At 40.2% G+C, this 23901-nt stretch overlaps 3 protein-coding genes across 6 annotated transcripts in view; 1 reads left to right on the forward strand and 2 right to left on the reverse strand.

Annotated features, from left to right (window-relative positions):
- The window catches only part of ak8 (adenylate kinase 8), a 28005-nt gene extending 20502 nt beyond the window's left edge, over positions 1–7503 (reverse strand). Inside the window, exons 1-6 of one of the 2 annotated variants that reach the window (XM_058375110.1) lie at positions 7350–7503; positions 6806–6889; positions 6643–6727; positions 5266–5315; positions 4810–4920; positions 2713–2778 (exon numbers count right to left, since the gene is read on the reverse strand). In XM_058375110.1, the coding sequence (XP_058231093.1) occupies positions 2713–2778; positions 4810–4920; positions 5266–5315; positions 6643–6727; positions 6806–6889 (396 nt within the window). In that variant the 5' untranslated portion in view covers positions 7350–7503. Of the gene's footprint in view, positions 1–2712; positions 2782–4809; positions 4921–5265; positions 5316–6642; positions 6728–6805; positions 6890–7349 lie in introns of both variants that reach the window. The other variant, XM_058375109.1, reaches the window with a different exon arrangement.
- Positions 7504–7553: 50 nt separating this feature from the next.
- spaca9 (sperm acrosome associated 9) lies at positions 7554–11079 on the forward strand. The gene is made up of 5 exons (XM_058375112.1): positions 7554–7633; positions 7833–7983; positions 8754–8956; positions 10463–10734; positions 10941–11079. The coding sequence occupies exons 2-4, from the start codon at positions 7840–7842 to the stop codon at positions 10731–10733; spliced, it is 618 nt and encodes a 205-aa protein (XP_058231095.1). The 5' UTR covers positions 7554–7633; positions 7833–7839; the 3' UTR covers position 10734; positions 10941–11079.
- tsc1a (TSC complex subunit 1a) lies at positions 10831–23901 on the reverse strand. Of its 3 annotated transcripts, none has more exons than XM_058375107.1 (22): positions 23623–23901; positions 22908–23094; positions 21461–21564; positions 21192–21344; positions 20768–20912; positions 19610–19764; positions 19430–19503; positions 19194–19354; positions 18985–19097; positions 18604–18766; positions 18405–18520; positions 18218–18266; positions 17994–18074; positions 17207–17681; positions 16992–17062; positions 15717–15883; positions 15310–15492; positions 15042–15152; positions 14807–14929; positions 14083–14270; positions 13775–13939; positions 10831–13229 (listed from the first exon to the last, which is right to left on the reverse strand). In XM_058375107.1, exons 2-22 carry the CDS (start codon positions 23014–23016, stop codon positions 12776–12778), a joined length of 3360 nt encoding a protein of 1119 aa, XP_058231090.1. In that variant the 5' UTR covers positions 23017–23094; positions 23623–23901; the 3' UTR covers positions 10831–12775. The 3 variants fall into 3 exon arrangements, with proteins under 3 accessions (XP_058231090.1, XP_058231091.1, XP_058231089.1); XM_058375108.1 differs by having other exon boundaries at positions 17019–17062; positions 18405–18523; XM_058375106.1 differs by having other exon boundaries at positions 18405–18523.

Here is a 23901-nt window from a genome sequence, read left to right on the forward strand (position 1 = left end):
GGTCACGGGGAGTCTGTGCCTATCTCAGGAGTCATCGGGCATCAAGGCCCTGGACACCCTGCCAACCCATCGCAGGGCACACACACACACCAGGCAACTTAGTGACTCGAATCAGCCTAGAAGCATGTCTTTGGACTGTGGGAGGAAACCCACCAAGCATGGGGAGAACATGAAAACCACACACACACACACACACACACACACACACACAGCTAACCACTAAGCCACCGTGCCACCGCCCATAAGTGGCTTATATGTTTGTTATAACATGGCTTATATGTTTAATGTCAATGATTGCTGACCATTTATTTTCCTATTAAGCATTACTGGAGTGCACTAACAATGGCCAACAACGTCAATGAAAAAGACAGCCAGTCACCAATCACAATATTTCATGATTTCGTTCAAAGACTGAAAGATGATGGTACGAGATTTGAGGATACTGACTGTATAAGACACTTTGCCAGGTGTGTTGGTGTACAGAGGAAAAATCGTCTCTGTTTCTCCCTCATTTCACTGCACTTATGCAGATCAGCATGGGGCAATATAATTAAATAAGCTGATAAATAGCATCAGACAGTTTGCCTGCAGGGATAAACACCCATTACCAGATTAAAAGCAAATACTAATGATAAACTACCAAGATTAAAAGCAGAAAGTTAAAAGACGCCAAGTGGAAAAAGTTTAGTAATGAGATTCGGGGATAAGTGAAAACCATTTGCAAGGTTTTTTTAAAAAAAAAAGGAAATAATAGAAAATGCCGTTTGCAGTTTTTTTTTTTTTGAATGATTTACATATTTCTCCACATGCTTGCACACAGGAAGCTGACACATCAGAGAAAAGGAAGGATGAACAGGACAGCATGCTGGGTGATCTGACGACCGCTCAGATTTATCTGGGATGAAAGCGGGAATGAAAGTTGAACAGAGGACTCTTTAGTAGCTCAACAGAAGATCAGGTGATTAAAAGAGATTCAAAAGGCTTGTGATGAAGAAGCCCTTCACAACTGCACACGCTCGTCCATATGCAAAAAATATACAGCTGAGATGTTTGAATGAATGAGAAATATACTGACCAGTAATAAGGTCAAAGCCAATACAATTAGTTATATCATTTTTGCCACCAAAAAAATAAATCTCATATTTATGTTCACTCCAGAGAACATTAACACACACAGGAACATGCTTACCACACAGCATTCATGGAAATGCATGCTATAAAAAAAAAAATAGGTGGGCATTTAAAAAAAAAGTTCTATTTCCCAAAAGCACTGTAAAGTTCTTAACTGCTAAAGAGGGGAATAGAGAGAGAGAGAGAGAGAGAGAGAGAGAGAGAAACAGACAGAAATATAGTAAGAGACAGAGAATAACAGGGTGAGAAAGAGAGAGACAGAGAGAGAGAGAGAGAGAGAGAGAGAGAGAGAGAGAGAGAGAGAAACAGACAGAAATATAGTAAGAGACAGAGAATAACAGGGTGAGAAAGAGAGAGACAGAGAGAGAGAGAGAGAGATACACACAGAAATATAGTAAGAGACAGAGAAAAACAGAGAGAGAGAGAGAGAGAGAGAGAGAGAGAGAGAGAGAGAGAGAGAGAGAGAGAGAGAGACAGAGAGAAATATAGAAAGAGACAGAGGATAACAGGGTGAGAAAGAGAGAGAGAGAGAGAGAGAGATGCACACACACACACACACACAGAAATATAGTAAGAGACAGAGAAAAACAGAGAGAGAGAGAGAGAGAGAGAGATATACACACACAGAAATATAGTAAGAGACAGAGAAATACAGTGAGAGAGAGAGAGAGAGAGAGAGAGAGAGAGAGATGCACACACACACACACACACGGACATATAGTAAGAGAGAGAGAAAACTGAAAGCCAGAGTGACAGAGAGAGACAGAGTGAGAGAGAGAGTGACAGAAAGAGAGAAACAGAGAGAGGGAGAGAGAGAGAGAGAGTGTGTTCAGTGTGATGCTCACTCACACTTTTGAAAACCTCAGTCCTGTAAAGATAGAGTGAGAGTGCTGTGATTAACACGTGGTTGTGTGTTTGAATCTATTCAAATACTTTTTAATAATTTTATATACTATATATATTCATATTATGTAATTAATATGTTAATTTCTCATAGTAATCATTTTTAAAATGTTACAATTTACACTAAGTCCGATGTGAACAATTTAACAATACAAAAGAAGTTGTAGATTTATTATTAAAATAATATATTAGAATTTTGCAGCTTTTCAGTAACTGCAAAAAAGATGTGTGCACGAAATTATCACGCCAAAATGAATTTTTATAAAGTTTATAAAAGAAATACATAAAAATGTATAGTATATTAATTATAATATAATTACCTGCTAACTTTTTGTTCTTTCCTAAATATAAAGACTGATATGCTAAAATATCCTCTACACTAAATTCTCAGAATATCATTTATTTATTTACTTATTTTAAAATCATGTTATTCTTTAAATGAAACCCAATCATTATTTATTTATTTATTTATTTTTATTTTTATTTTTATTTTTTTTTTCCATTTTATTATTTTTTGCATTTTCTAACTACAAGTAAACGAAAAGTCTTTGGCTCCTACCTAAAAATCTTTACAGAAGAAAACAACTAATATCATTATGATGAAACATTAATTCCTAATCTGTCAGTGGTGGTGTAACTGTATAACTGACATTATAGAGGGAAAGCCTCAGTTCTTACCCGTCTCACACAGTCAGCTTTTGATAGACGTTCCTCAATCAGCTGGATCCAGAGGTCTTGTGGGATCTCCTAGCAGAAGGATAATTTCACTATTCACTAAAAACACTAAAAACTTCACTATTATGACATGTTCATAAGGTACTTTCAAATAAACAGGAAGAAATTTAACTAAGATGTCTGCCATATTATTATTATTAGTAGTAGTAGTAGTAGTAGTAGTAGTAGTAGTAGTACTGCAATGAAGAGGTTCACTGTAAAGGCACCTTATGTGAATATAATTATATAAGAAAATTAAATATTCAAATTTTGTTACATTTATTATCAGTACCTGCAGGATCTTTAAGAGGTTTTATTTTCTTTCTTTTAGATTTTGATTTAATTTTTATTTATTTATTTATTTATTCGGGTAAAAATGCTGGATTTTCCTGCACCTTTTTTTTTTCAAAATGTTTTTATTCTTTATTTTTGGGAGAGGAAACTACTTAAAAACAAGTATGTTACTACCATAAAAGACACATATGCAAATATGTTCTGTGTTAGCTGAACTCGTGTAATAGAAGAGGACTTTGGCTGAATGTCTCCGCCCAAATATGTGGAAAATTTGCTGTAATTTTGAAAAATGGGAAGCTTCTATAAATATCATGGAGTTTGATTGATTTTTTTTTGCTAATTTCTGCTATTATAAAATGCTGGAGGGACAATATGACACTATGGTCACCATTGCAGTGTAAAATAAATAAATAAACAAATTAATGAATAATCAGTTAATTAGAATATAATAATTAATAATAATAATAATAATAATAATAATAATAATAATTATTATTATTATTATTATTATTATTATTGTTGTTGTTGTTGTTGTTGTTGTTGTTATTAAATAACTAAATAAATAAATAAATAAATAAATAAATAAATAAATAAATATGCATTTAACCTTGGTAGTCTGCAAGTCAGTAATGACTTATTAAGACAGTATGTGCAAATTATATACACTTCACATCCAGGATTATGATATAACAGTAGTTTCCTGCTGAGGGTGTACACTTCAGGCATTTTATTCAGCAGCAATGTCTGAACCAGTGGAGACAAATGAGCATCCCTGACCCAATTCCTCAGCTACTGTCAATTTCATATGCTTCAAAGACAATGGTGTGATAATGATTTGTAAATAATGCTTAACAAAATCAGTGTAAATATCAACATTTCACAGCTCAACATCCAGCATGCAGAAATGTCTCCAATTAAGCCATTAGCTACAGTAGCTGAGTCAGCTATGTGTAGCTAGCCAGATTTCACAGCTTTATAATGTATTAAACTTTACATATTTGTCTGTTAAGGGCCTCTACAGATTAGCACTGAGGATAATGTTGTATGATAAAGTATGTCTGAATTAGGTATGAGCTAGCTAGCTTAGGAACCTAGGAAGGTCAAACATAATTTCAAAAAATAATCTATCTATCTATCTATCTATCTATCTATCTATCTATCTATCTATCTATCTATCTATCTATCTATCTATCTATCTATCTTATTCAAATGTTGCAGTCTAACAATAACAGCTTCACCTGGGACGTGATGGTTCCACTTTTTTTAAAATATATATATATATATATATATATATATATATATATATATATATATATATATATATATATATATATATATATATATATATATATATATATATATATATAATATATTTTCAATATTTTTTTCAATAAAACATTTTTTGTTTCGATATATAAATCTCCTTCAAAAATATGTAAAAAAAAAAAAAAAACCCAACAAAACAAATAAACAAACAAACAAACAAATGTAAAGTAAATATTTCTATTTTTTTTTTTTTTAGATTTTATCAGATGACTTGTTTACTACTTTTTTAATTATTTCAAGTCACATCAGTGTGTTACCCTGATGTTAATCACCACATTGCTATGTGTGTATTTACTCTTTACACTTTTGGGGACTATTAAACACTTTAATAGTCTTTATTAAAGATTCATTTTCTTCTAATGTTCTGAAGACTTCATGCAGATATCTCCTTTTGCATGCATATACACTTAACAAAATCAGAAATGAGTGATTAGGTCTCACCTGACCCTCCTCTGTGTACTGCCTCGTCGCTCTGGTCAGCTCAGTGTCGTCCTTAAGGATGCTGCTAGAGGTTAGATGAATAGCACCGATGTGCTCACACAACTTTTTAGCCTGTGGCAAAACAAATGAGATCAATTTGAAACAGAATATGAAACACAAACAGTAAAGACTAGAGTATTACTGAGAATCCCAGATGGAGGTCATCTCCATGGCAGAAACTCTGCTTAAATATGTAATTCACAAGATATCATGTGGTCTGATGTTGTCTTGTGACAGATTTCCTAAAAAGTGCAGTTTTGCTAAAAGTACAGTCTCATGATATTTCCTTTTATCTTACTGTTTGATTTATAATAGAGTTGAAGTATGAAATATGTTGATAATAATAATAACAATAGTAATAATAATAATAATAATAATAATAATAATAATAATAATAATAATAATAATAATACTCACAACTGTTGTCTTCCCAGAGGCTGGTGGGCCCAGTATCAAAATTCTTGGCACTAAAACAATTTTTATATATAAAAGTAAACATGCCATTTGATCAAACTCACTGAAATTTCCACAGATATTAAAATAATCGCCGCACAGTTTCACTCGTTTATATAGTAATCGTATGCCACCTGCTGGTAGATTCAAGAAATTGCTCAATTTAGACCAGTTGGTAAATTAAAGGTGCAATAGTCAACATTTTTATTTATTACTACTACAGATAATGTGGAAAATCAGATAGAAATGATTTTTTTTTAAATAAGTTCAAGTTTAGGTTTTTTGTCTCAGAAAAAAGTTTGGAAACCTGTCCAGTTCAGAGTGTTTGAACACTATATTGCTAAACGTTTTGGGACGTCTGCCTTTACATGCACATGAATTTAATATGGAGTTGTCCCGCCCTTTGCAGCTATAACAGCTTCAGCTATTCTGGGAAGGCTTTCCACAAGGTTTATAGGAATTTATGACCATTCCACTAGAAGTGCATTTGTGAGGTCAGGCACTGATGTTGGATGAGAAGGTCTGACTCACAGTCTCCGCTCTAATTCATCCCAAATGTGTTCTATCAGGTTGCAGGTCAGTCAAGTTCCTCCACACCAAACTCACTCATCCATGTCTTTATGGACCTTGCTTTGTTCACTGGTGTGCAGTCATGTTGGAACAGGAAGGGGTCATCCCCAAACTGTTCCCACAAAGTTGGGAGCATGAAATTGTCCAAAATGTCTTGGTATGAAGCTGAAGCATTAAGAGTTCCTTTCACTGGAACTAAGGGGCCGAGCCCAACCCCTGAATTCAATGATTTGGAGGGCTGTCCCAAAACTTTTGGCAATATAGTTAAGTAGCCTTTATGTGTCACATATACATTACTGCACAGTGAAATTATTTCTTCGCATATCTCATCTTTGGAGGGTTGAAGTCAGAGTGCAGGGTCAGCCATGATGCAGCGCCCAGTGACCTAGACCCTTACCCACTTGAGCTACCACCATCATTTAATTTATAGCCACACCCACAACACACCTTCACATCCTCAGAATTTGCATATTTAAATTTAAAGAGTTGTAACTTGGCTTTAAAGCAGTTGGATGTGTGAGCACACATGACAAGTCATGTCATGACAGTCCTGGCTAATAAATCTGTATGAAGTTGAATCACTGTATGAAAGTATTGGGGGCGGAGCTTTGTGTACGTGGATGGAAATATGGGCGGGGTTAAATGATCATTCAAACCTTATATAATTCTACTCATTTCAACGTTAGAGACTTTTCCACCATGCAAATATTACCTAATGCACATGTGAATGTTACTATAATATAAAAATATAGACAGTTGTAGAGCTCTCACCTTCGATACTTTCCCTCTTCAGCAGTCCTATCAGGTACTGAAGGGGATCTTCTGGCTTGTCAATCAAAAGGTTTCTCACGAGGCTCTGTGTAGCATGAAGATTTGACTATTGGTCTATTTTAGAGAATCTCTTTATAGTATATAGAGTCAGGATGTTGCTTACCTGGATAAGGTCGAATATTTCATGCTTCTCTGCGTAAACAGACATTTCAGGAGGAATCCTTAAAGGTTTGACCGTTGCATCCATCTTTAACAATGACCATTTCATGTAATTAAGAAAAGAGAAGCTGTCAGATCTTTATATCTTTATTTATTTTTGAGATTGTTGACACATTTTAAGTATGTCAACAGAAGTAATACGCTCGGAATATTCAGTGTTAATAGGAATATTTAAAGTTAATGTATATTTAAGTTTAGTTAACATTAGATATACGAAAAATGCCTTAGCAAAAAAGTAAACGTTTAAAAAAAATGGCCCTTTCCAACATGGCGGATGAATTGACGTAGATAGCAGGAGCGGCTAATAAAAGCCGACAGCGGTATCGCCTTTTTACTGTTAACTCCACAGAGATCTGGCCCTTTCCAATATGGCGGACGAGTTGACGTAGATGGCACGAGCGGCTAATAAAAGCGATAGCAGTATCACTTTTTTACTCTTTAACTGCATTAGATGTCTAGGTCGAACTTATTCACTTTCAGTCACTAACCTTTTTATTACCACCCTTAATGACCGCTTGTTCTTCTTTTACGCATCCAAGCTGATGAAAGGTTTAAATAATAATAATAATAAATAAATAAAGCCAGCGTTACAAACTATTGCATTCTCGAGGCTGCGCGTCTTCCTGTACTCGTTGTCAATGGTTACAGGCTCGGCCCGTCGTCTTCGTGACAGTACGCATGCGCATGCGCAACCGCTTTCTGAACCGTTTACCGTTGCCAAGCAATAGAGCCACGGAAACACGACAGACGCATTTTCTTGCTCTAAAATCCGGTAAATTTAGCTATGTGTTGATGATTATAATAACATTTGGTCTAATTGAAGTCTTTGTCAAGAGTATGATATAGTTTTATAAAGTTTGAACGGTTAAAACGTGTGAAGATATTTGTTTTGATTCTTATCACCGCGATACTGACGCGCACGCGCGCTCGTGTGTGTGTCTGTGTGTGTGTGTGTTTTGTGTTGCTATAAGTGGCAAAATGAATGAAGTGAAACAGATGATGAAGTTAGTTGAGGAGAAGCACCGGCGCTTTAAACAGCAGCAGTTCACCTTCATAGCGGCGCTCGAGCGCTCCCGGGAGCACGCGCGCAACCGGACACAACCGGTGTCCACTGTCAGTGAGGTCAGCAAAAAACCCTCTACACTTTGTACTCATTTTAAAATCCGAACAAGCAGTTTGCAGTCCAGCAGGACAGTTTGTTTGTGGATACCTAACCATGTGGTTCTTCCTCAAACTTTTGTACACTGATCAGGCATAACATTATGACCACCTGCCTAATATTGTGTTCGTCCCCCTTTTGCTGCCAAAAACAGCCCTGACCCATCATGCACTGTGTATTCTGACACCTTTCTATCAGAACCAGCATTAACTTCTTCAGCAGTTTGAACAACAGTAGCTCGTCTGTCAGATTGGATCATACGGTCCAGCCTTCACTCCCCACGTGCATCAATGAGCCTTGGACGTCCATGACCCTGTCGCCGGTTCACCACTGTTCCTTCCTTGGACCACTTTTGATAGATTCTGACCACTGTAGACCGGGAACACCCCACAAGAGCTGCGGTTTTGGAGATGCTCTGATCCAGTGGTCTAGCCATCACAATTTGGCCCTTCGTCAAACTCGCTCAAATCCTTACGCTTGTCCATTTTTCCTGCTTCTAACACATCAACTTTGAGGACAAAATGTTCACTTGCTGCCTAATATATCCCACCCACTAACAGGTGCCATGATGAGGAGATCATCAGTCTTATTCACTTCACCTAACTGCTCATAATATTATGCCTGATCGGTGTAAAATGTATTTGTATGCTCTATATTTACAGCTTTACAATTTCCCTTCACTAGAAGACTAAATTTATTTCACACACACAAAAATGTGTCCTTCTGTGTTTAGGTGCAATGGTACATGACACACCACTGCAGCAACGCCACAGACAGGCGGATCTTCTCGGTCTTCCTGGACATCATGGACAATCTCAAGGAGTTGTTTCAAATGATTGAACCTTTAGCGTCGGCTCTGAACTACTCCAGAGACAGACTGAACACTTGCAGGAATGTTTTCAGCCCTGAATGTGACTTCAGCCAGTTCCAGGCACAGTTAAGAGACAATGCATGTTTACACGTTTAGTAAGGAATAAAACCCTTGTGAGAGTGAAAATAATCAGCAGCAATGGTGGTGTGATGTGATGCAGTGTGAAGCTGATTAATTTCCGATAACATCACATCTTGAAGTGTTTTATTCCTCTTAGAAAACATAAAGATTATAGTTTTTAATTTCATGTCACTGTTATGTTATACATCAATTAGTCAACTAAATATCACAGGTTTTTCTCACCAGCCTGTCCCTCCAGGATTGATACTTTTTTTGTGATTGTTGTGGCCAAGAATGTTTCCTTGAATCTGTAAAATTTCCAGCACAGGATTCTTCTTTTAAACTCCTATGAGTGAAGACACATACGCCGATCAGGCATAACATTATGACCACAGAGAGGTGCCGTGAATAAGACTGATGATCTCCTCATCATGGCACCTGTTAGTGGGTGGGATATATTAGGCAGCAAGTGAACATTTTGTCCTCAAAGTTGATGTTAGAAGCAGGAAAAATGGACAAGTGTAAGGATTTGAGCGAGTTTGATGAAGGGCCAAATTGTGATGGCTGGACCACTGGATCAGAGTGTCTCCAAAACTGCAGCTCTTGTGGGGTGTTCCCGGTCTGCAGTGGTCAGTATCTATCAAAAGTGGACTAAGGAAGTAACAGTGGTGAACCGGTGACAGGGTCATGGACGGTCAAGGTTCACTGATGCACGTGGGGAGAGAAGGCTGACCCGTGTGATCTGATCCAACGGACGAGCTCCTGTTGATCAAACTGCTGAAGAAGTTAATGCTGGTTCTGATAGAAAGGTGTCAGAATACACGGTGCAGGACGGGTCAGGGCTGTTTTGACAGCAACACAATATTAGGCAGGTGGTCATAATGTTAATTATGTAATTACTTTCTATTAGAGCTGTACTCATGTTTGACACCAGTAAATCAAAAAGGGCTTTGGCTGGATGTGTGTTTATGACGTGTCTTGGCCCAAATCTGCAGAAAACATGGTCATTCTGAAAAAGTCAAAGCTCTGAATATCTCCATTTGCTATATTTTCTGATTGCAAAATTGCAGAATCATGGAAGAACTGTCTTTCATGTAGTTAATAAAACAAAAAACCTGGCACACCTTATTATATAACCAAAATTCATTTCCTGTGTCAGAAAACTTCCTGATCTTTACAGTGGAGACTCCTTCCTCTCAAACTGGTGTTCTCAGACTATAGATCTCTGTTAAATAGCAATGGATTTATCATCTGAATCAAGTCCCATACAATAATCTATTAGAAAGAGAGGGATGATATAAACACATCATTTGAAATACAACCGGAACAACATTCAGAGCTGCTCTTCTAGAACATTAATCAATAACCTGATGACCAATCAGATTCGAGCATTTCAACAGTTTTGTGGTACAGAACAAACCACAAACTGACCAGCTCACTGATAAAGTGTTTATTAAACTATGAACTCAATGTTTATTCTGCTTCTTCATGTTTCTTCGTCCTCTCTGCAGATACCCACACGATGAGCTGAATCATCTGAGCTGTAACGAAGCTCGAAACTACTACGGCGGAGTGGTCAGTGTGATTCCTGTGAGTCTGGATCTGCTCAAAGAAACCATCTCGGACCTGGAAGAAGCTAGCACCGAAACGGTTCCTCAGACTGCACCTGAGCAGCAAACAGATCCTGATGAGTCTGTGAACGCGACCGAAAATCCACCCTCATCCTCGAAGCCTGGGCGAAAATATTCAAATGGATGGAAACCCGCGTGGAAACCCGCATGAAGTAAATCTATTTAAATGATTTACAGTACAAACGATCCAGTGAGGCTCTTTCATTGTAGTGAAATGCGCTAATAAATGAAACGATGAAAGCAAAACATGCAAAACATATATTTTATTATTCCTGATCATAGCTTAACAAGTAGAATACCTTTTCTGTGTGTCTTCAGAATCAATACTTTTTTTCTTTCTTTTTTTTTTTTTGAACAGAGTCCCTGAGGACATCTGACTCCACTCCAGATTACTGTCAAATTGTACCATAGTTTCTAAAAAACCACTGGAATTTGGCCTCTGGGGCAAGGAGAGATGTCCTTTGTTTTTTTTGTATCTTATTAAGGCATTTTGTGAACAACATTAAATCACACAGATGTCAGTGAAAGCCGTGTTGACAGCCATGTACACTTCATTAAAATGAAATATAAAGCTGCAGGATTTAAAACAGTGAGAGCAGGAGATTCGGGTCATCATGCACGCCTTCTGCGTTTTCCTGAACAAAAAAAAAAAAAGTCTGAGAACTTCATGATCATCTCCGTAACGTCCTCGTCGTGTCCTTCGGTTCCTGGTGAACTGTTTTTTGTTTTGTTTTTTTCCTCAGTGTTTCACATTTGTTTTTAGCTGAAACCATGACAAGAGATCATAAAACGTCCCTGATTTTGGCGAAAACGATTGACGATCCTCGACCGATTCAAAACACTTTCCGAAGAAGGGTATCAATGTGTGTGTGCGAGAGAGAGAGCTTAGATTTCAGGTTATCAACTGAGCTTTAGTGTATTTGCGATTGTATTCTATACATTGCTACCATGAAACTTTCACATTTCACATACAATCCAAGCAGCGATGGGTTTTTTTTTTTTTCTTTTTTTCTTCCCATTACACGACAGAGACTGTGAAAATTCACCGAAAAAGCCTGGCATGGGCGAATTCTGAGGCACTACCTGTATACAGGATGGACAGCAGCGGAGTTGTGTGATGTCACTAACTGAGCAGCGAAGAAAAAGAAAGAAAAAAAAAAAGAAAAATACACTACACAGATCTACACGTGCTTCTGAGCTGGCATTGAAGTGTAATGCTAAGAGAAGTATTGCACTAGTGTCTGGGATTTATAATAAACCCAGTATCGAACTGAATTAATAAAAAATAAATTCTATCATTTGTTTAAACACTTGCTTCATCTTTTCCTACAAGCGAAGCACCCAAAGCAAGGTTATGACATCATCATCATCACTTTCTCACATTCACACACTCAAACATACCATCATCTATTATCACAGCTGCATTTTTGCAAGTCTTTCACAGTTGACTATTGGGGCTTGATTTGTTGATGCACGGTATTTACAGTGCTTGATTCGTAAGGAAGGAAAGAAAGAACGAAATTGCTAGGCGACAAAAGGATATTTTTCCGTGTCGTTCGTCTAACTACGCTTCGCGAAGACCCTTCGGCTTGGACAAACGTATACTAGCCCATCGACTAATCGGGAGGTTAGCAAAACACAGCAATTAAAGCAATACGTGTTCTAGTAAATACGATAAGGGCCAAACACAATCCACACACACACACGTACAACGTAACCACCACTGCAGCGTGCTTTAAGCTGAAATGTCTATCAAACAATCCAATACAGGAATAAACCCAAACTGAACCGATAACAAATGTCTCAAGTGTACTTTCAATGCGAACAGTGCTCTTATTTCATACCAGAGCTCAGATGGACGGGTTAAAGCTACGATCAGTATGTTTTAATGTCCGGCTTTAACAAAATCTGAGATGAGAACCCCAAAAAACAAACACAACCCCTAAAACATAGTGATCCTATAGCTTTAAGCCCTCGGTGTATATACACGTCTCTCGCTCTCTCTCTTTTTTTTTTGGCTGTTTTGTAATACAGTAGAGCTTTTAAAAAATTTTTTTTGCTAAAACAATGCACTCTTGTTAAAATGAAGAGTGCTGCAGAGGTCAAAACATCTTTTTTTTTTTAATCATTCTGTCTAGTGTTGCGAGCAAATCTACAGTGGCAGTCCTGCAAACTCAACCTTCAAAAGCTCCTTTATGTCTTCTCCTGGTGCGTCTCGTTGTAATCCATGATGTGCAGGTCCTGCGGTCTGCGACTCTGGATGTTGTAAGCGCGAGCTCGGTGCCGATCCACAGGCGGGAGGTCGGCTTCTTCCTCCGCCAGCTTCTGGGAAACCGTGAGCTCGGCGCGCTTCTCGGCAAGCTCCGAGTTCTGGTCATGGAGCCGGTGGCTGTGCTCCACATCGTACGTACTCTTGGTCTTCTTTAACAGCTCTTGGTTGTGCATTCCCAGGAAGCTTTCAGCTAAAGGAGAGTTGCAGGACAGGATGGAAAGGTCTTCTTCCTGGCTGCCGTTGATCAGTGCGGTGGATGGCGGGGATCCGGGAGACAGCGGCGAGAGCTCACCGTTCACACACATGTAATCAGTTTCCTCTCTTTTCCCTGACTCGGAGGTCGGAGCCGAAGTGGATGTGTTGCTGCCGTTTGCTCTGAAATAAAAACCAAATAGGACATTTTTTTTTTCATTTCTCTCTTGTTTAACGTCCCAGGCAATATTGCTGAATGTTCTGGCACTGAGTGGTGAAGGTCAGCCATCAATGTTTTTAATCCCTTCCTTAATAACAGCATCATTAACACTATGTCACTATAATAAGCTATGCCTTTCGCCTTGTCAGAACGGCCTTCAAATGGGGATCAGCCGTAAAGTTACTAAAGTTAGATGAGGGAAAGGGGGCGGGGCTTCCATGGCTTGTGTCAGCGAGTTCATAACACATGCGCACTTGTCAGTCATTCCGGATTCAGTGCCCTTCATTTTCATTGGTGGAAATAACCAATAAGGGGGGGAGCACCACTATCTGTGCATTTTTGTAATGCAAAATACATGCACTGTGCCAGGTCTGCTTGGATCCATTAAGTTCATACTCATACCCAGAGGACGGGCTTCAGTTCTTCATGGCAAGGTTAAGAAAGATATAAAGACGTGAAATACAATTCAATTATACGCATCTTAGTAAAAAGATGGTGTGCTGCTCACCTCTGGTTCAGAGGGCTGCCTGGTTCAGCTGCTCCTCCTGCTGGTGTGCTGTTTGAGAGGCTGGCAAGATCGAGCTGACTGTATAGATGAAGCATTTCTGATTGTAGAGCCTGAGTCACATGCTTTTGAGCCAGATACCTGTTCTCAGAAGCTTGCAGCTGCCCTCTGCAAAAGAGAACACACCAGCATAAATGTTGGAATAAGCAGAACGAATCAAACTCAAATCTCCAGTACCAGGATGCTAAGGCTTATGATCTCTCCATAACCAATAGTTACACAAGATGGTTTGATTAGTGAGAAGCTTGTACTTGGCCTGATTTTTGACATTCTCCAGAAGTTTCTTCTGCTCCAGGATGAGGTGCTCCTTCTTGGTGAGCTGGGTCTCCAGGTCAGTGATACGCTGCTGGGCTGCCTCCAACCTCTGGCTCTGCTGAATAGAGCTCTGTCTCAACCGCTCGGTCTCTCGTGTGGAGCACATCTGCAGCATCTTCTGCTCCTAAAAAAAAATCAGACGTACATGAAAACGTGTAAAACTAAATGAAAGTAAAGAACAGGGATCTGACCTAGGGCCAAATGGTTATTATGCACTTATGGTCTATTTAGGACACTTCCTCAGAAACTGACCACTTGCATGTACTTACATACTTCAGTAACCCAGCACGACTTAACCGTATGAGCCACCACTTCCCCTTTATATAACTGTTACACTGCTCGCTTGCATTAATATTAAGCACTTTCTGGTGGATTCTGAAAGGTATTTTTGTTCCGCTGCTTTGTAGCTTACTTATGTGATGACAATAAAGCTGGCTCTGCATGTCTGTCAGCTTGTTGATCCCGGTCATAGAAAATGCAAATACACTGAAACTCAAGTGTGATTTAAGAACATAAGGAGTGTGACAGTGAAGGTTTTGCTAAGTGAACACAAACAGCTTCAGGTCAGATACTATTAAAGAGCGATCTGAAACTCTAGCAGAGTAATACTAATAAAAATAAAGGCTGTAACAGTTATAGAAAAACGATTTTCATGCTTACTTTACGCGAGTCTGGTCCCAGGCGTTGGACTTCTTGCACAGACAGTTTATTGGCTTCACCCAGCAATAACAACTGTTTGTTCAAGAAGGCCATCTGTTGCTCCAGGCTTTCACTGTTGTTGAGCTGCAATGTGTAGAAGACAAACCTAATCTATCACTTTGCTAAAAGAAGTGCATTATACTTTACACAGCAAGCATGCAAACACAGCAGATTCCAGTCCAGATGTTCTGCTCACCTTGATAGACAGCTGGCTGAGCAGGTGTCCTGTATTGCACACTTTGTTATTGGCTCTCTGCAGCTCCGCCTCCATCTTGCCCATTCTCTTCTTACTTTCCTGCAAGTCACTCTGACGAGGAATCAAACACTGTATGTTTACTAATTGAAATATTGAAAGACGCTCAACAAATCACATTGAAAACTCATGTCCACGTCTGTAATGGCACAAATCACCGCTGGCACATGACTCCATTAGCTATTGTTTTGCCCTGAGTGAATGTACTGACCTGTAGCTCCTGAGTTTTGGTACAGTAGTCGTTCCTTTCACGCTGGAGCTTCTGGAGCTGGCTGTGGAGCTGCTGCACCTGCGCCTCTCCTTCCTGCTGCAGACGCTTGGAGCGTCCCTGCTCTTCCTGCAGACTCGCCTGCAGAGTCTGGATCTCCACCTCCTGCAGCCGTAGCTGGGCTTTCTACAACACCACACATGAACGCATCAATACACTCGATAAATGTTCCAGCACGGAGAGATCGGTCATGATATCCATCAGTTTTTAAAAACTCTCTGCTATATCACTTAGCAAAACATGAATCTATGGACCAGTTATCTTATGCTAATGGCAGTATAGCAGGTGTTAAAGTGAAATGTATCGATCCCTTTATTTTTTTAAACATGTGTAACACTGAGCTCCTTCACCATGGAGTTGTTCTGCTCCTCCAGTGCAGTGGCGTTGATGACACGGCGGAGCAGGCGGCGGTTGCGCAGTGCATGCTGCTCTCTTTTGTGCCGCTCATACAGCAGATGGTTGTGCAGGAGCAGCAGCTGACTGCGCAGAAGCGTCAGCTCATCAGGGGCCCCTGAACCTACGTGTGCGAAATAGACCATCATCATTACCAGGAAACACTACTTAATGTTCAGTTACATAACTGTTCTGCATGAGAGGCGTAACAATGCATCATGACAATGGAATACGATGCTAAAATGTGACAATGTGCACTGTGGATAATGTGGGGAAATACACAATACACATACGAAAAAAATTAAAAAGAGGTCTTCAGTGGCTTTCAAACGACGCCATCAACCTGATAGATTTTGTTTACGTCATTATGCCTCTGTTTGTCCTGCTTTCTAATTTTTTCATTTATACCGACAAAAATATGCACATTTTTGGCCTTGCTGATTATGCAGGATTTTTTTCTTCATTCAGATGTTCACATTTTATGAATCGGAAAGTGACTAGAGTGAAATGTTACACCCCTATTCTACACATCTATATACATACACCCATCAGGCATAACATTATGCCTAATATTGTGTTGGTCCCCCCTTTTGCTGCCAAAACAGCCCTGGCCCATCATGCACTGTGTATTCTGACACCTTTCTATCAGAACCAGTATTAACTTCTTCAGCAATTTGAGCAACAGTAGCTCGTCTGTTGGATCGGATCATACGGGCCAGCCTTCACTCCCAAAATGCATCAATGAGCCTTGGCTGCCTATGACCTTGTCGCCAGTTCATCACTGTTTCTTCCTTGGACCACTTTTGATAGATACTGACCACTGCAGACCGGGAACACCCCACAAGAGCTGTAGTTTTGGAGATGCTCTGATCCAGTCATCTATCCGCCATCACGATTTGGCCCTTCGTCAAACTCGCTCAAACCCTTACTCTTATTTTTCCTGCTTCTAACTTTAAGGACAAAATGTTCAGTTGCTGCCTAATATATCCCACCCACTAACAGGTGCCATGATAAGGAGATAATCAGTCTTATTCACTCATAATGCTATGACTGATCGGTTTATGTATATATTATATACATATATAACAAAGGGAGAGAGTATTTTAAAGGAAAGGTAAATGAAGATCAGTGAAAAGGAAATGAATACAGACAGACAGGCAGGAGAGGATCCAAATGACAGGCTGGAGGACAGATCTTTGCAGAGTCTATTAATATATTATATTATTGAATACCTTTTCCTTTAGTGCTATGATGTTTACCTCCAAGGTGTGGCTCGGCCGAGGGGTTTAACGAAGAAGGAGATCTGAAAGAAATAAAATGTCCTACTGATTTCTTATTATTTTAGCATTATTAATTATAAAACTGGATTCATCGCTTGTTTTTTTTTTTTTTTTTTTTTTTAAAAAAAAAGGTACAAGAAATACTAGACTCCTATAACCCTATTTACCTCTTTAACACTTTCTCATGAAGTTCATGACCTTGCTGAATAAGACGATCCAACACCTCCAGAGGGGACATAGCAGACAGATCCCCCATCTCCACGTCCTCTCTGCCAGCCTTCAGCTGAGCCTCAACGGTCTTCTTCCCCACATATAGAGAGGCCAGCTTTGGCAAAGCCAGGTCGAAGAGATGCTCGTAGGGAAACGAGCCCTTAAACAACTCCAAGGAGGCGTCTTCAGGTGCAGAGGGGCTCAGGGAGTTCTCTATGGGGGTAAAACAGGGGCATGTGACCCAGGAAGGCTGCTGCTCTGGTCCTTTAATAGTGTTTACCCCCCTGTCTGGGGTGGAGGCCAGATTATGAGGCAGGGTAGAAATGCTGGGGTTTAAGGAAAGGGGTGCGTCAGCGGTGCTGGAAAAGGACACGTCCGAGACTGGGTCCAGTGTACCCTGGGTTAGTGTCATCAACTCTGCTGTGATGGAATCTGTAGTGTAACAGAACGATGGATAAAAATATTATTAAAGAACATTTTCTCAAGCTATAGCTGTACAAGATGTCTTTAAATTAAGAGGGCTTCAGTGATCATTGAGTAGTAAAGTAGTAAAAGGAAGGAATGTATTGGCAATGTGCGTGGGTTTTCAATCTCCCTCTTCATGCATACTTACAGAAAACAACATTTCTAAGAAGGATCAATGTTCCTAGTCTATTTTTGGTATTTTCTTGATTTTATATTATTTTACATACCATACAATTCAAACAGACTCAAAATATCATGTTCTTATATTTAAACACCTACCTTCCTCTTTCTCTCTCTCCGTCCTCTTCACAAAGTCAGAGAGCTCTGTCAGCGAAAAAGGACTAAGCCCATCGGCTGTACCTGGGAAACACAACAGAGCTTAAACGTTTTAGTTTAAAATACAAGTCCATATCCTGTTACTTAATGTAAACTCAAAGGCAATATAAGAAAAATTACATTAAAAGGAGAAAATGAGCGCCCTAAACTGACGGTGGTATGCTCACCTTTGCCATTGATAGTTGCGTGGTTGCCTTTTTTAATCTCCTGATTTGTCTGGGCAAGTTCATGCGATGCAAGGATTTACAAAAGAAAAGAGATCAAATTTAGATCATTCATAACATTATGGGTCTTTTTAGGTATTCCTAAGAAGGTTAGGAACTTAAAACGTAATTATATCCTTTATTATTATACCTTAGAAAGCGGGAGAGTAATGCTGGTGGGTTGGGCAGTGTGCTCGAGTTCTCCGGAGAGCAATAGGAGAGGGGACGACCCTGAGGGCGTGGAGGCAGACGGTGTCCACTTCCCATCTACTGTGAAATATATTTACGTTATACTCATCTTTAATATAACATACATACTTATATATATATATATGAAAACACTTCCTAACCTGGTGTGCTTGGGACCCGCCCTAAGAAGTGGGAGGCACTGTGTGAGAGATCAGAGACGGTGGTGGGGGACATTCCTCTGGAGCTGGGAGGGGTGCTCATCCCACACACAGAGGAAGGGCTCCACATGGTCTCCTTCATCCCTGAGGACTCTGCCTCAAGACCCTGTCAACACAATTGCATAGCTCATTTAAATAGAGCTTGCTTGAGGTTTCACCAAGTTTCACAGGAGGACAGCATTAGAAATAAAACGCTTGATTATCATTCAATCATCTTAGAAGATTAATTCCTGAGCAACCATGGCCTGTGATCATTTTTTACTTGACCCATTTGTTCCATTTCATGCCCACCTGAGTATGGGAGTGCTCAGCAGGATGATTTACCTGTAGACTGGGGGTTTGTGAACTGAGGCCTGGGTGCTGAGTGACTGTCAGATGGGGCAATGAAAGGGAAAGGGACTGGCGAACTGTAGCCATCGAGTTGAAAGATGAACTTCCTGTAAAGCCACACAACACATATCCCTCTGTTAATGAAATACACATTTTAGCCTGTAAAAATAATAATATTGCTGTAGAAATGAGTGCATGCTAACCATGGGTGCTGAGATCTGAGCAGGACCTGCTGCTGTCGACGAGGCGCCGTGGCACATGGTCAGGCAGGGACGAGTAGCCCTCCTCACAGGACGCTTCCTTAGGGTCCAGGGACACTTTGGCACATTCGATCACAATGTCGTGGGTCTCGAACCTCTTCCACCTGGAGCACAGGAACAGAACACTTAACACATGTTTATATGTGGATCTCACCAATGTGTCGTTCACTCAGGCTCACCTAATCGGGTCCACTTCATAGTCTTTGGTTCCAGTAACGAGCTCTGGATGTATCCGCACGTGTTCAAGCATCGGCTGAGGGACATAGAACCAGACGTGTTTAAATGAAGAGCAGCATTTAATTTGCGCATGTGGAATCTGATTGAACAAAATGGAGAGAACACAGAAGCAGCAAACACACCTTAACTACTTCCTCAAAAGTGTCCACGTTCTCCTTCATGCTGTAGTGGGCGCGCAGGTAGGACACAAAGTTGCAGGGGTACATGCCATAGAGACGGTGAAAGAACGAGTACACGCTGGCATGCAGGTGAACTGCATACGCTCCCTGAGCATGGCCTAGAGGATACACACGACATCACAAATATTTATATTTATGACGTTTAAAGCATAAATTCATCCATAAATGCATAAATATCTCATCCGTTTGTGGATAAGATTAGACATCCCTGGTTTAGAGAAACATTTTCTGCACCGATTTAGTTTTGGGTACAGAAATCAATCAAACACCAAAGATATTCTTCTCCTGACTCAATTTAAACCACCATTTGCTGTTTTGTCATTTTATTTACTGATGCGTATCATTCTTACGGTGGCACAACAGTGTGTAAATGCTTGTGAGTTAATACATTTATAACTACATACACACCATATACACAAACATACTACAGCTATAAACAGCAACAGTGTTCTCAGTGTCAACAAAAATGTTTCACATTTAATCGGGAGACCATATAGAATGTGCAAGTGGACACACAGTAGCCTCAGCCTCATATGTCCTGCCCACAAACTGCTGGCTTAATGTCTGATTCCAATGTCAAGTGATTGGTTGGATTCTACGAGATTACCGGGAGATGTGTGCGTCACGTTTTTTAACAGTCCGCCTGGAAACAAAGCCGTCGTGACGTCCCTCATGGAAAAAGGAAGCTGTTGTGTTTACAACTGTGACAATGAGTGCTTATGAGGGTCAGTTAAACACTGGATTTTCCAAATGTTGTGAAGCCCACGGTACAGACTCATTCATTTGCACGACTTTTTTAAAATGACCCATCGATGGTTACATGCCGGTTTGTTTTCGTAGGGACATAAATGTTACGTTTTCAGGTCCTTAAACGTGACGCTGAAGAAAACGGACTCTGACTGGTTGATTTACATGTCAGTCAGACGCCCTATTGGGTGGTCCTTAGCCAATAAAAGCTGCTATGCAGGATGAAATTCTGTGATCAGTCTGAAGCTCTGGCTATTGGAGACTACAGACACAGTGGTAGCTTTAAAAACAAAAGGATTATTGCATCTCAAAGGCTGTTTATGTGAAAAATAAAAACTGTAACTGAATTCGAACCTGGGTTTCTCTGATTCCAAGCTGCGAGTCGTCCGAAGATGTCGAAAAACTCGAACAGGAGCTGTTTGCTGGTCTGCTGTATCATAGGAAGCATGATGACTAACACCAACACTCCAGTTATAAGAACCACAACATCTGACTCAGTCTGTTGATGGACAAACACAAAGCAGGGAGAGAGAAAAAAAAACTTGTTAGAAAGCAACACAGCTAAATAGAAATATGATTAAAATCCAAATATAGCAAGACTAAAAGATATTTTCACACACAGAGCTTTTATTTATGGATTTTCGCGCAACCTATGTTCAAGTCTCCGGAGTTAAAAATCACGCTCTATATCTTGGACAGATCTAGGACAATCTCCATTTTTGCAAAAACCGCCACCAGTTCAGAGTCAGTTCTGCTCGGATGCCTTTTCACTCTGTACCTTGAGGCATTTGAGTAGTGAAGTGAGCAGAGGGAAGCGAGCGATCTTGTGAATCCACGGCGGCTGCTTGCGAACAACATGACCGAGGAGGGTGAGGGTCAGGAGCCTGCCGCTCGGCTTGGCCATGCACTCGTTCATCTTGTCTAAGAGGTGCTTCAGGGAGAGAAGAGGCACAGATAACGATTAATGCAGAAACTAGGCTTATAATGTAATGTAGCAAATCAATCTCTCAAACTTATTGGTTTAAACAGCAAAGATTCTGTCTTCACCTTGTCGTGAGGCTCCCTGATGGAGGACAGGAGGTCCACAGCCTGAGGAGAGCTGGTGTCCAGATAATAATCCACAAGGCCATTGAGAAGCACAGACCCTTTATCTGACACCAATATCGACAAAAATCTTAGTCATACATCAACTATATATTTAATGGTAATATTTATAATTGAGAACTTGGGATTTTTTATATAAACATTGTGATAAATTACTTAATAATGATCAACCCTTTCTGAAATATTACAGGTATAATACTTACAAACTCACAGATATCAGATGTTAAAGATAAAATTCAAGCTCACCCCCCACACAGTTTGTTCGAAAACCTAGTTATTATTATGAATATCATTTATTACAGAAATATCTTTAGTAGAAAAGAATCACTGTAGCTAATATTATTCGCATGACGCATTAATAGTTAAATATTAAAAGCTGACTGCTGTGTCATGTTAGTTGTTTATCTGGATCTGTGTAAGCAAACATTTTCTGTTAACCTTCATTAATTAGTTAAATACTACACTATATTGCCAAAAGTTTTGGGACACCACTCCAAATCATTGAATTCAGGGGTTGGGCTCGGCCCCTTAGTTCCAGTGAAAGGAACTCTTAGTGCTTCAGCTTCATACCAAGACATTTTGGACAATTTCATTCTCCCAACTTTGTGGGAACAGTTTTTGAACCCTTCCTGTTCCTACATGACTGCACACCAGTGCACAAAGCAAGGTCCATAAAGACATGGATGAGTGAGTTTGGCGTGGAGGAACTTGACTGGCCTGCACAGAGTCCTGACCTCAACCTGATAGAACACCTTTGGGATGAATTAGACCGGAGACTGCAAGGTAAAAACTGGGACGTCTGCCTTTACATACACATGAATGTAATATGAAGTTGGCCTGTCCTCTGCAGCTATAACAGCTTCAAATCTTCTGGGAAAGCTTTCCACAAGGTTTAGGAGTGTGTCTGACCATTCCACTAGAAGCGCATTTGTGAGGTCAGACACTGATGTTGGAAGAGAAGGTCTGGCTCACAGTCTCCGCTCTAATTCATCCCAAAGGTGTTCTATCAGGTTGAGGTCAGGACTCTGTGCAGGCCAGTCAAGTTCCTTCACACCAAACTCGCTCATCCATGTCTTTATGGACCTTGCTTTGGTCACTGGTGTGCAGTCATGTAGGAACAGGAAGGGGTCATCCCCAAACTGTTCCCACAAAGTTGGGAGCATTATATTGTTCTTTTCACTGGAACTAAGGGAAAACCCCTAAAAAACAACACCTGAATGATTTGGAGGGGTGTCCCAAACTTTTGGCAATACAGTGTATATGAAGTGTGGGCCTGATAAAATGGTCGCTATATGTTGTGTGAAGAATCTAAAAGTGTATATCTAACCCCAGTGTGAAGAAATGCACGCTGCGTGGTGAGAGTTCACAGTGTGGTGTGAAGGCGACAAACCTGCACTGAGGCTCTCCTGTAAGACACTTCTGACCTGCTCCAGCTCATGCAGATCTGTGGACTCCAGAAGCAGGAGGAGGTCGAACACATTTGGCTGGTCCTTGGCCATGTTAGTGCAGGACAGATGGCAGGACTACAGGCTTTGTCACAGTGGATCCTAAGGCTCTGTTGGGTCAACATGGAGTGCCTGGGCAAAACATGTTGATTCGGATTATGCATGATAGCTGTGCATGCATCGAGGTGGTGTTCATCGCTAGATTAGGTTAATATTACAAGCTGAAGCGTGAATCTGTGCTCAACAAAGCAGGACGTGCAGCACTGCACTGCACTGCACGGAGCTAACGTTAGTTATACTTCACGCTTCTGTTGTTTGTTATAATGCGGCTATATCTGCAACTACACCGCATTTCGTGACCAAACACGACTACAAATCACAGAAAGACATGAAAACAGACATTACGATGTTACGATCGTGTTAAAATGGAGCACTTTAAACACTCTGCCTGTGAATGCAGTATAACGATTGACTGACAGCAACATCCCAGCTAATGTTAAACGTTAGCTAGTTGGCTAACAAGGCTAACAATCTCGTTTAGCTCGGGCTAACAGCAATGACACGCTCCCACCTCAGACACTTTCAACAACCTAAAATGTCTTAAGCGCAGTGCATCAGGTTATAACTCGCTAGCTGATTTAAAACACTTTATTTTATTACCTTTTAAGAAGCCTGGACCTTACACGTTGCCGCCATCTTGGACACCTCACGACCCAGTGCGCGCTGTGTCTCCGCGGAGGAAAAAAATAGTCCCGAAGCGATTTCGTAATGAGTCCAAGTGCAAATGCAAGTCCAGCGATCACTACTCGTGGACGTTCACAGAGTTTACGGTCACTATCTCACAGTGCTGTGGCGTGCATAACTGCCGTTATAGTTGTGTAATTGAAGCTAGAGCAAATCTAAATGAAAAGAATGGAGCGGAGTTCAGCGTGACAGGGG

This window comes from Hemibagrus wyckioides, linkage group LG22, assembly GCF_019097595.1.
Source record: "Hemibagrus wyckioides isolate EC202008001 linkage group LG22, SWU_Hwy_1.0, whole genome shotgun sequence".
Lineage (NCBI taxonomy): Eukaryota > Metazoa > Chordata > Actinopteri > Siluriformes > Bagridae > Hemibagrus > Hemibagrus wyckioides.

What these genes read in the sequence shown, in the direction of transcription:
- spaca9 (XM_058375112.1), top strand. Translation starts at nt 7,840, where the DNA reads ATGAATGAAGTGAAACAGATGATGAAGTTAGTTGAGGAGAAGCACCGG. An exon ending in CGGTGTCCACTGTCAGTGAG is followed by an intron (nt 7,984 to 8,753) that starts GTCAGCAAAAAA and finishes TTCTGTGTTTAG; the next exon opens with GTGCAATGGTACATGACACA. An exon ending in TTCAGCCAGTTCCAGGCACA is followed by an intron (nt 8,957 to 10,462) that starts GTTAAGAGACAA and finishes TCCTCTCTGCAG; the next exon opens with ATACCCACACGATGAGCTGA.
- tsc1a (XM_058375106.1), bottom strand. Translation starts at nt 23,016, where the DNA reads ATGGCCAAGGACCAGCCAAATGTGTTCGACCTCCTCCTGCTTCTGGAG. An exon ending in CACTACTCAAATGCCTCAAG is followed by an intron (nt 20,913 to 21,191) that starts GTACAGAGTGAA and finishes GTCCATCAACAG; the next exon opens with ACTGAGTCAGATGTTGTGGT. An exon ending in TCAGCCAGCTGTCTATCAAG is followed by an intron (nt 14,930 to 15,041) that starts GTGAGCAGAACA and finishes TACACATTGCAG; the next exon opens with CTCAACAACAGTGAAAGCCT.